The sequence below is a fragment of the Halichoeres trimaculatus genome, unplaced genomic scaffold, assembly GCF_033239565.1.
Source record: "Halichoeres trimaculatus isolate MK-OKI-2021-1 unplaced genomic scaffold, fHalTri1.1 fHalTri1_scaffold_2, whole genome shotgun sequence".
Classification (NCBI taxonomy): Eukaryota; Metazoa; Chordata; class Actinopteri; order Labriformes; family Labridae; genus Halichoeres; species Halichoeres trimaculatus.
This window is the reverse complement of record NW_027437180.1, coordinates 19,734,306-19,746,852: the sequence shown is the minus strand read 5'-3', so window position 1 is coordinate 19,746,852 and position 12,547 is coordinate 19,734,306. Positions and strand designations below refer to the sequence as shown.

General features: G+C 40.4%; 1 protein-coding gene across 1 annotated transcript; it reads right to left on the bottom strand.

Annotated features, from left to right (window-relative positions):
* Positions 1–159: 159 nt before the first annotated feature.
* fam83fb (family with sequence similarity 83 member Fb) lies at positions 160–11,754 on the bottom strand. Its single transcript, XM_074695571.1, has 5 exons — positions 11,159–11,754; positions 3,517–3,684; positions 2,755–2,876; positions 1,319–2,115; positions 160–1,143 (listed from the first exon to the last, which is right to left on the bottom strand). The coding sequence occupies exons 1-5, from the start codon at positions 11,627–11,629 to the stop codon at positions 1,097–1,099; spliced, it is 1,605 nt and encodes a 534-aa protein (XP_074551672.1). The 5' UTR covers positions 11,630–11,754; the 3' UTR covers positions 160–1,096.
* Positions 11,755–12,547: the final 793 nt, after the last annotated feature.

Below are 12,547 nucleotides of genomic sequence, written 5' to 3'. Positions count from 1 at the left end.
GCTGGTCTATGTCAAAGTCAGTCTGTTATGCACAGAAATTATTTTTAGAGAGCATGCACAGCGTGATTGTCAAACCGATTCTGCATGAAGATAGCTCCTCACATGCTTTACATATCAAGAGATTAAACTGTTAATTTTATTCACCTTTTAATGGAAATAAAACACAAAGGTCTCACATATTAGAAGGGTGAATGGACAGACAAAAGATGGCGGCACTTTTTTCACAGACAAAAGTAATATACCACATTAAAAAAAATATAAGGCAGTACAGACACACATAAAGAAAAATGACCATAGGACGGGCATACTGTGGGGGGTAATTGTAAACCCTCTGCTAGTTTGATCTTCTGTGGTTGAAAAGTCTGACAAAGTCTGATTTGTGTTTGCAGTCTGAGTGATAAAGACCAACCACGTTCACGAAAGCTTCATCTGCATGCAGCAAAATGTCTTTAGGAGGGCAGAAAAAATTAAAGCAACTGCCAAACTGTAGGGCACTGTAAAGACAGTCCTGGCCTGTTGTTCATTTATAACTTATCCAGAGATCTGCTGGATTCACTCAGAAATACTGACTGAGATGAAAAATGGGTAGCAAAATTGAGCTTGTCTTTATCTCAAATGATCTTATCCTTAAATAAAAGTGTTGTGGTCATTGTTGTTGTTGTTGTTGACATCCATCAATGAGTAGAAACTTGTAACACCAGAAAACCTTAAAAAATAGGTTAGGTTGCTTGTGCAGGCTTTTTTACGCACTTAATATATTCATCATTAACTTCAGCTGAACCATTCCAGTTTCAACATGTCTTTGTGCTGACCCTGAAGCCCCAGCAGTTGATACAATAAATCAAAAGAAATCTCATTAAAGCCCTTTGCATCCCCCAAGGATAACAGTTTTACCTGAGCGCGTTGGTTCATCCTTCAGTATTAAACTCCATGTTTAAGTACCTAAAGGACTGTACATTCATCTGGTCTTTCTTTATAAGTGCTCTTTATAAAAATATTTACACTACTGTACAATCAAAGGTTAGTGTTAACAAAGACACTCTGTAAACTATTAAATGGATGTAATTTGATCCATGGTTGAACCAGCTGGTTCACCTCAAGAGACTTTGCAGCCAGGTTTCCCTCGTTGACGACTTTTCATACCTAGAAAAAAGCACATGACAGTTTAATGATTAATAAAAGTGACTTGATTCAGACATAATGAGGAACTCATGACTCTCTTAAAGAAGAAAAGACATAAATCAGTAAATATTGGTAAAACCTGGGTCTGATCATGTATTTTTATTCTGGATTTAAAAGAGTGATGTGTCTGACTTACTCTCATTGTCTTGTCCAGTGCTAACTGTTTGTTCAGAAGCTGACCTCCGACCCATTTTGGGCAGCCTCTTACTCCTCCATTTGCTTGGGGTTTTCACAATCACCTCAAAGTTTTCTTCACTATCTTCAGTTCTGTTAGTATCTGGGGTTGGGCTCCTGTGCGTTTGTGCAGGTGAGGAGTTCTTTTTGGCCTCTTTGGATTGTGAGCTCACGCTTTCTGTAAGGTTGTTAATGGGATCCTTACTGGACAGTTTATTCCAGTTGACCTTCAGTGTCCGCCTTCCCTCTTTTTTCGTTGTGACACCATTTGGCTTCTTGAAGATTTCACTCGGGATGACTGGAGCAAGTGGACTCATCCGTTCTGTCTTATCACTGCTCGTTACTCGTGGCTGTTCAGGGTCCGGCTCCTCAAGAACTTCTGCCAGAGTGGGCTTTCTTTTAGGTCCAGGCTCTTGCAAAGACCCCGTTGGACGTGGAGGATTGTCCCCAAACACCAGTGAGTATTTGGGGTTGTAGTATTTGTGTGCAGGCACCTGGATGTCAGCTTTCCGTGAATCCCCTAAACTGACCTGGAAGCGTGAGGTGGTGGCAGGTAAAGGTGGCCGTTTAGGTCCCACTTTGGAGCGTAGTGTTGCGGTCTTGTTAGCAGCAGGTGGACTGACGTGGAACTCTTTGTAGAGGTTCATTTTATCAGAGACGGCGTAAAGCTCTCGGAAGTCACGGTCAAAGAAGTCAACCACCTGTCCGGTCATCACAGTGATCATGTTCCGGTCCATACGAGATGTACACCAGGAAAAACTAGGATGGAGACAAGGTTTGACAACAGTTATTAACTTTTTTGTGTCCTCATTGGTCAAACAGTGGTCATCTTAATGAAAATGCTGAGTGTGAAACATGCCTAAAACTGCTGCAAGCCAGTATCACTTGAAAAAGGTAATTAGAGACAGCCATGTTTTCTTTAGCACTTTATATACATGTTTTAAGTCATGCTAATAGCATTTGCCATATAGATGGAGATGTCTGTTGATCAGGACTGAAACACCATCATAAGTCTTCCAAACATTGTCACAAAGTTCTGTGCACAACAGAATAGAAAAAGGTTCATATTCATTTCACCATGTACCATCTAAATGAAACATTTCCCAAAGCACAAATCTGTTCAAGACTCTGGACTATCCTCCACTCCATTTGGTCTCAATTTGTCATACTTTGTGACGTCATAATTCATCTAATGAAGTGACCTATAAAGAGCACAGCAGGCTAAAGTTGCTTTTACTTTTTAAATAAATGTAACAAAAACAAGTTTAAATTGCAGTGAATTTAATATTGCATGCAAGGCTTTGCGTAATACAGTACACAAATTATGTCAACACAAGAATTAGATCTTAAATTGAAGGACAAACTAACAGCAACGCCCATTTGTTGATAGAAGCTCACCTGTAGGAGCCAAACATGACTTTGTCACCGTCCACCAGCATGTACCTGTTACACAGGGAACCAGGTAGTCTACCGAAGGACAAATTGAAGCCAATTCCGTTTAGTGATCTGGCTCTTATGTTCTGCAGAAACAGAGAAACACAATCAGGCAGTGAAAAGAAAATCAATACAGTTAAACACAGCCAATGGTGTTCCTTAAACAGAAACGTTTGTGTAGAGCAGATTTAATAGAAGTAAGCCTTTAGTGTCGAATTATAACTCAACTACCTTTTCTGAAAATAAAAGCCAGAAGAGGTGGAAGTGACCCTGATGTCCATCTTTTTTGATTGGCATCCAGAGCGCAGCTATTTCTTTTGTTACAGAAATGGTACATTTGCATTTTATAGCTTTAAAATTGTTGCTTCTTATGTTTAGAATTCTTTTTTTTTCTTCTAGTCTGAATTATTTGTCTAGGGCTGTAAACAGCACAGACCTGCTGGTTTCAGCCCAGGTATTGATATAAAGAGGATGTGATATGCCTGATGATGGTTATATGGGTAGTGTGTGTCACAAGATGGCTCACCTCTGTGGGCGTGGTTGAGACAAGCGGGCTGTGACATGACTGAAATGAATGTTTCAGGCTCTTGGAAATTTTTGAACCAATGACTAACAGCAGGTGAAAGATTTCTGGAGATTTGGCTTTCATCTGTCTAATGTGTCCAAATTCACCTCCTTGCAACATTTTATACAACATTTAACTCTTATGCAATGCTGTTGTCTTACCCGAAGGTGCTGAGAGCCAATCTGCAGCCTGGAGCACATATCCAGGAAGTGAGGTACACCTTGGCTATCCAGCAAGATGTACACTGGCACAGAGCGACGCCAGGCTGCGTCCATCAGATCCTGCAGGATGTGGACGTCTGTGAGAATGTCCATCACAATCGCAATTACCTGAGAAACAGAGAGTTGAAATGTTTATTCTTACAGGTAGCAGCTATTTGACTAAGTCTGGTTACAACAACCTTTAGTTTAATACTGCAAAACCTGCACTAAATTAAAAATTAGAGACTCCATCTTACTTAGGCTTAAAGCCACAGGCAGCAGAAGGAGACGAGAGAAACTTGTTGAGCGCAACAAAAATGATTTTACTGGACAGAAGCCAAGAAGAAACTATTTTACCATGGTTGATTTATGATTCAGTAACTCACTTAACCTCTTGTGCTACTCAGATCTAAATCCTCAAGCTTTGTTTTAGCTACTGTCTCTCTAAGTCTCCCTGCTCCACAAACCCCCTTCCCTCTGATTGGCCAGTTTTCTGAGGGACTGTTGTGGTCTGAGTACAAACCTTATCATTTTAGGCTCACCCCTCCAACATGTCATAAACCAATGAGGAGATCCTTCAGCAGTGTTCTCATCATTTCAGCAAGACTTCTGCAGTTGTCAAAAAGATCCAGTGCTATTTTTAGAACAGGCTGTCTTAAGCAGTTTACACAGATTTAGAGATTTCTACAACATATAAAAACCTAGAGGTTTGAAAATTTGCACACGTTTAGTATGGACATCCAGCATTGTTACTTTGCTGCTATGTATGCTGCTGTATTAGAGCATTGATTGAAAATGAGGTTGTTGTTTTTTTTTACTTGAAATAGGGTAATGATGGAACTGAGCAACCACTGTCTCTTTGTTCTTTCTTGATTCAGGGACACGCAAACGTTCCCTTTGGTGTATGATATGACACTGAAAGCCATAAAGATTCCTCATTGGTTTCAGAGTGTTATGGTTCTTCATCATTTCAACTTAAACAATTTCCCTCTGTGAATTTTGTCTCTGGAATCTGTGGCAACTCAAAGCAGCTCTATGACTAATTCATTCCAGCATCCCAAACAGAGAGTTGCAGACCCTGTGGGAGAAAATTGTGGCATTGTGGGTTTCAAAGGACAACAGCCAAACACATGCTGAAAAGCAGAACATAAGCAGCAAATTTTCAGACCACGCTGTGAAGCCCTTTTAGTTCAGATATTGTTACATGTAAACATATGATTTGGATAAAGGTTGTGGAAGAGTGTTAATTATGCTTGGGTTGAAAAAAACAGTAAAACAAAAAGTGTGATCTCAGACTCAGAACTATGTTACCTTTCTGTATCTAAGAAAGCAAATCTATAAAGTGCACCACAAAGAATTTCTTTATAAGCAGATAAAAAGAAACCAGCAGGTGAAGACAGTCTGTCTGACTGAAGTACTTTGTCTCCCACTAATGCACTAACCCAGAGGGCACAGTAAGGCCACATTAAAGAGTTCAAGCTGCTGGAAAACACCACATTTCCTGCTGCTGAGCTCCAGTCAGGCTGAGAGATCACAGGCACAGTTTTGTCAACAAAAGGAGAGAGGAGAACTTGAAGACTTAAATCTGTCTCTGTCTACAGAAAGGTTTCAGCCTCTGCTCTTCTATTGCCAAGGTTTGAATAAGTTGAGGATTACACTTCACTCTGACCAAAAAAGGTGATTCATCAGAGACAGCGGTCGTTTAACCTTCACTGCAACTTGTAAAAAATGCAAGCAAATGGTGAACTAACAAAGGGACAGCAGAGCTGACTGCAAATAGTTTTTTCAAGACATGCACCAAAAATCGTCTCGCTACAGAAAGCATTACCAGATCAGACATCAGAGCATAAAGATCTCCTCACTGATCCATGACACAATGGAGGGAAAGGATGACTGATCCAACTTTTCTGGTACTGATACCTGGGCCTTGGGTGATTGCTGATACTTATACTGATCCAATACCAGTGTTAAAATAATCACCTATATGTCCTACTGTGGGATGAGACTTGTAATGTTTGAGAAGAGAACAAAATAGAGTGCAAATGTAATTACTGAAGCTGATATTTATTTACATTATAAAGTGTTTACAATTTTACCAGCAGTTTCACATAAAAAATGCTTCAGAACTTAGTGAAAATAATATCAAATAGTTAACTTTCATACCATGTTATACCATGTAGACTGAATCACAATTTAGCCTGGGTGTCAAGTTTAGATCCTTTCCCACCAATACCCAATCCAGTTTTGAGAGGGGCTGGATCTAGTGATAGTCAACACCAGGATCCAGATTGGTGCACTCTAAATGGAGGGGCAGGCCTCAAACACCAAGGTGTGCCCATAGCTCTGCCCCCAACAGGCCTTCATAGGGCTAGCCAATTAGAAGGGTCTTTGAGGGGTGGGGAGGGGGTAAGGTCTTAAAGAGTCAGTTGCTAAAGCAAAGTCTTTCTGCTAGAGGCTGAAATAAGGGTTTTCTAAAACATCAGTGTGAGGAAAAGTTGGGATTATGGAGACACCAGAGGGGTGGTATGAAATGTAATGAAAAGCACAATACCTGCTTTTTAATCAAACTGTTGGATGGAAAACAAACCATGTCATGTAAGTGAAAATTAGTGGTATAGCTAGCTTCGATCGTAGACTACACGTAGTAAAACTGGCAGCTCATCTAGCTCTAGCCTCTTGAGTGCTCTAAATCCCACATGGACCAACCATAGATTGTAAAAAAAATGGACAAAGTGAGGTCTCCACAAAAACTGCTCCCCCTGGTGGCTGGCTGCAGTATAGGTAACAAAAACAGCTCCACAGCAGATGGGCTGTGGTCAAACTTTAAAAAAATTTATACACCTCGTAGAAATGTTTCTCAGGTCCGACTGTTGTGGTGATTTGAAAATATAATTTGGCTGTCTTGTCTTCAGGTCCTCTTTGTTTTGAAAAGTTTCATTTTAACGATGATTGACAGCTGCTGTTCTTGTGTATTTTTTTTTTCCAGGGATCGTAAAATATGTCGGGAGGTAGAGTCAAGAAGTGATAAGACTCAAGAAAGAAAAAGAATAATTATTATTTTTGTTACCCAGCTCCACTCAGATTCTCCCAGAATCCCTCACAGTCTCTACTGCGCAGACTCTGGCTGCAATTGCTGCCAATGGCTGCACCTGTGACGGCAGTATTTTGGGTTCAAAACCGTACAATTTTAAATGGCGGAGCCACACTGTCCACTCTTTAAACAGTCTGTGGGACCAACTAGCAGATGTGATTATTTTCACCTCTGGTATTTCATAGCCACAGTTTTCTTTAATGACCTTAATCACCCAGCATGCTATCTGGTTTTGGAGTCAACTGGCACAAATTTATCTGCTAGTGGCTAAGCGAAGCTCCATCTAATAGGCAAAATATTACAATTTTCATGATAATTAAGAATTATCATGCAACCCTGAGACCTGTTCTTAGTTCATCGGAAAAATGAGTCCAAAACAAAAAGGCACACCACAGTTCACACGGCAGAGTAAAGGAGATTATTTTCCTTACACACACTCCCCCCTCCTACCTCCGAACAAGGACAAAATAAAATCACCAGCTGACAGAGTGAGGACTCAAAGTTCACTTTCAACAACTAGTTCAGGAGCGTCACTCTTAAGCACCTCCACACCCACAACACATACAGCTCACATCTGTTTGAGGGCAAGCCAAGAAGCTGGGTACATATAGACAGAACACAACAGTGATTCAGGCAGGTTTGACACGTCACACTTGGCTTATCTTATAACATGTTTTTTTTCATTTTCATTACTGTAGGGATAGTCACTCACTGCTTTGACAGTCATGTCACCTGATTTGATGCTTGGCTGTAAATTTCAATTTGCAGTTACAACTTTTTCCAATATTTGAAAAAGTCAAACTGTGAAGTAGCTGTTAGGAAACAGAGTGTAAAAAAAAAAGTTGCAATTTGTTTTGCTTTTGTTTTACTATAAATGCTGATCACTAATTATTTTCCTAACACTTAATAAACTGAGCAGTCTGGATTGTACACCGCGTACAGCTGTCATCATAAATCTTTGCGGACTGATGATATGAACATGAATGTAAACACAGGTGTGGTCGCCTTTGTCTCAAACTTTCTCACAAGAGAAAGATCCAAGCACCAAAATACCTGGCATATATTACATAATTTCTCTTTGATGTTGTTTGTAATGGGAGGAGTGCACCAGCATTCTGTCTGTTCAGCCACACTCCTTGGATTAAAGTGAAAGCTCATCAAATCCTATTGAAAGTACTTGTTTTCATTTTAAGGCATGGGTTGACAGAAATCCTAGAGCTATCTCCAGCAACAATCTTTATTTCCTTTATGCACTCAATTTTGGTCGGAACCAAGGTAAAAGATAGACATTTGCTCTGACAGGGATACTGGGGAGGAAAAGCCACAAGGTCATACAAACATGGCTTTGTAAATAGTACAAATACACTATGAATTTCCCACCCAATTAGTGTTTGTAAATCTATGATCAATTTCATTTTTAAACAAGAAATGAAAGTGTTTTCTTACGGGGCACTATTCAAAATGGGCATGCAAGCTCTAGTAAAAGAGTAAGACAGTAAGAAAAGGATAGTTTGCATGTTTGTATGGAGGATATTCAGTGTGTTCTGCTTTTGATGGTGATTTATGGCATTGTAGGTGGTTTTGTTGTATCACACTATATAGGAGACAAGTGCTGGAGACAAAACAGATTTAAACGCTCAACTTGAAGCAAAGAGACAGATTCTAAAAGCCATGGCAGTGTTTCACCAAGTTTGGATTTGCAGCCCACCCCTGCTAACTGATGCCTTTCAGCTGGATCCATTAGTCTCAAATGTCTTTACATTTGTCATTTTATTCCAATCTTAAGAGGAAATCTGAATCTTTTGATTAAAATGAAGCTAGGATACATCGGCTGAGTCCACCTTTGATGGATCAACTTCTTTTGTAAACTCGAGAACTAACCTTCACTTTTGGTAATGGTTTTTGAACAATTCTTTTTCGTTACCATTTTATAATATCAACTCTAACAAAAAATAAAATTAAATTACACATAACAGTACAAATCTTAAGTTTTGTTTTTCAGCTTTAGTATTTTTCCACTCTGTTTTCTTACATAAAAAGTAAACAACAAATAATCGCCAGTGCAAAAGAACAGTTGCAAATACATGGTAGGTCAGTATATACTGAGTGGACCATTAACATGTTTTTGACGACTAATTAAATTTCTCCCATCAGTTTTTTTTTTTTTTTTTTTTTTTTTAGTGACAACCCTCTTCCCTCACTTCTGCCATCCCCAAAACCCCTCTTGAGCTCGAGACTGGCAAAAGTGACCCAAAAGAGACAAGCCTAAGTGGGATTCATTAGCAAACATCAGTCCCCTGCTCTGGCTGCAGCTTGGAGGGACTGCTGCAGGCAAGGAGGACTTCTCTGTGTGAGTGTTTGAAATGGGAAAGGGGCTCAGAGGGGCAGGTTGAGAAGCTGAGGGTGCTGGAGATTTCAATTCGTTTTCATGTCAGTCTCCAAACTCCAGAAAAGTGGCTAGATTTGTCAGAGACACTTTGTTGAAAAAAAAAAGGCAAATGGGTCTCAAAAGTCGTTAAATATAGCAACAAAGTTGCTAAGTTGGCACTACTGTTGCGGGTGCCGCAACTGTGTGTAACGTTACACCCAGTCACCCGTGGCCTAATCAGACTTTGATTATGTGATTAAACCTTTGGGTACTGAAGCTTGGCACTGAAAGATAAGGCATATTTTTATACTCGGCATCACGGAAGTATTTCTGTTGGTGCCAGTAAAAGCCGAAGTTTGGTATCCAGCCCTGGCCCTGCCCCGAAAAGTTTCTGGACTTTTGGAAAGTACTACTGCCCTCCCATACAGGGCATTTTCAGCAAGTAGAACTACCCAGTAGCCAAATTTGGGCCCTGCTGCTGCTGTTGAAATGCAAATAATTCCTCAAAAGTTCCCTGGGTGAAGTTGGTGCTTTTGAAAAGCCCCATGAAAGAGAGAGCCTGTGTACCTTTGTCATTGTAAGCATGCCAGGACATGTTCAGCTGAGTAAGAGGAGGGAGTTTGGGAAATGTGTGTGATGAGACTGTTCCATAAGAAAACAAAGTTATGGAAAAGTGTTTTTTTTTCTTTTTCAAACTGCAACAAATGTGTCTTTGTCAGGAAGAACAGGCCTGACATTTCCAGCTGGTCTCTCTGCAAGGAAAACTGCAGAGCTGACCTGTGTGTGTCATTACAAAGATAAAAGCTGACACATGTGAAGAGATGACTCGGTGCTGTAAAGTCTGAACTGGAAAAAAAACTAAGACAATCACTGCTGCTTCCAGGAGAACTGGTTGTTCAACATGTGTTATCTTTGGCACGAGTGTGTTGTTTTGGAAAAGCTTCAGCCTTTCTGATAAAAACAACATAGCTAGTTTGTGTACAACATTTCTCGCTGTATAATTAACAACGCACTGTATAGTTAACTACCTCCTCTCTCTGACAAGTTAGGGAAACGCCTACCATCACAAGTTGCAAATTCAAATCTAAAGCTTATCTATTCAAATACAAAGGAGCTGAACTAGTTAACATAACACCCAGCTGACCTGAATAGCTGTGAGACGCTCATTAATGCAATGTAATAGCTGAAGGGTAGATCCACCAGGAAGCAAAGACTGATGTGCAAACGGTCTCAGCGAGTTACACTGAGCGTGCGGAACAGATGACTCAGCCGAGCTCAGGCAGTCCATGAGTAAACATCTGGATGAGAAGCTCAGCTACACAAGCCCACTAAAGGCTTTGAATGGCTGTGTGAGGAGGTATTAATCACCCGAAGATTCATTCAACTCACTTGGAACTTGTGCAACAGAATATGATGCTAAATAGGGTCAGATATACTAAAGAGTTGTGCAAACAATGCTAGAGACCTGGAGATAGTTTGCGGTCATTAGTCACCATACACTAAGGTAGGAGAGGAATTACATTATGAATATTAAACAGAGGGCTCTTGAAGCAAAGTGTGTTTTTTTGGCCCCTTTTTCAAATAATGTGAAATCTCAAGACTTCTACGGGACATAGAGAACAATTTTGTGTAAAGCACAATCTATCAAAAAATTTCCTTCCTGTTTGTGCTTGGTTTATCCTACGATCAACAGTATGTCTGCACTGTGCATTAGTCCTAACTGTGGTATACTTCTTGTGAATAAAGGCTTTGTTTACTTTGTAGATATACCAAAACAATTTCTATCCCAAAAACTGTGTTAAAATGATTTCAGACAGTTATTTGAAATCCAATCAAGCAACATTCTCAGGGTTACTGATATTAATTTGGTGTGTTATGGATAAGGGCTGGGCACTGAGAACTAGGAAACAGGGATTTACAGGATATGATTGTAGCTTCCTGAAAAGTGTGTTAAGCTGACTGGCACAGTAAACGACACAGCTTTCACAATGTCCACTGACATTTGTCAGTTAAACAGTTTATTATGTGAAAACTTAACTTAGCAACTTAATTGTCTGCAAGTTCCTTCCAACATCTACTTCTTCAGCTATTCACAAAGTTTAGGAAAACTGTTCCAACCCAAGTTTTAACATAACTCCCCTCACCTTGGTGGCCTCCTGGATAAGACGCCGCGCCACCTCCTTGATATGTGGTCCATTTTCTTTGGGCGGGTGTGTGTGCACAGCCACCCGGGTCACCCCTCTGAACACACTCCCACCGGGCCAGCCGATGTCCAGCTCTGGAACCTCAGTGTCTGACATCTCTGGCCAATAGGTGGACTGGATTCCCGAGTCTGCGTCGGTACCGGGTGATGATGTCTGGTTGCTGCCTCTACAATCATTCTCCCCCAAGTCATACGTTTTAAAAGAGTTCAATAAATTCTTCACTTCTCTGGCTGACAGAAAGTCTTTCATGTTGTCATCCTTGAGTCGCATTTTAAAAGCACCGTCACCATTCTTGAGCAGCTCCTCGATAGCAGCTCGCTGCTCCTCGCTGTAGTAGAATTCGGGTTTGGACTCCGGGACTTTGACACCGATGTGGCCGTCCTCCATGCACATGAGTTGGGATTCAGCCATGGCTATAAGTGGCGGTTCCCCCCCTCCGGGAGCTCAAGAAGTCTCTTCACCGTCTGTGGGGTACTTTCTTGAGTGACGCTGTACAGGTATGAGTGACGCTGGGAAAGTTTTGTTACCTGCCGTGGGGCAGAAGGTGGGGCTCGGGGAGAACACTCGCGCTGCCTTCAAGGACCAACGGAAAAAGCACTTCCATGTATGCAGATAGAGGCTTTCCGTTTCAAAGTGCCCAAAATAAGTGAAATAAGTGATGTCAGCTATTTGCATGTTACATCTACCCATACCACTTAAAATACAGCAAAGGGCATGAAAAGCCTATAGCTAAGTAAACTTTGTGAACAGCAGAAGCCAACACACATTTTTATATGATTTGGGATTATTTCGTTAATTATTTTATTAAAGTTAGACAGATGAATTCTGACTCATCATCAAAAATACAGAGCACGAATACCCCAACTCAGTGAGATTTGAATGATTTTAAATAAAATATTTCATTTTTAAGAAATAAAGAACAAATCGCATTACAGTTTTATTTCTGTCATAGTCCTAAATAGAAAACTGAAGTCAAGTTAGGGTTTTCCAGCATCATTTCTAATTTGCAAAAGGGCCTTGAATGCATCACATTGTTCCCTTTTGCTACTTATCATAAAAAGAGAGAGCAATCCGAGGTAATAAACTTTGGGAATGTAAAATCAGTTCTTGTTTTTTTAGAGATAGCTTCTTTTACATGTCTTCACACAGTATATGGGAATTTTAAGGTTTCCTTTGATGAAACGTGTAAATTCTCTGTAATGTTTAAACCTGTATTTTCTGAACTGAAAATAATTCACTCTGGACTGCATGAAGTGAATCAGACAGGTATGTCGGTATATCTCTAAGTCAGTGCATCTCAACTAGGATGAAGCATACCCATGAGGCTAT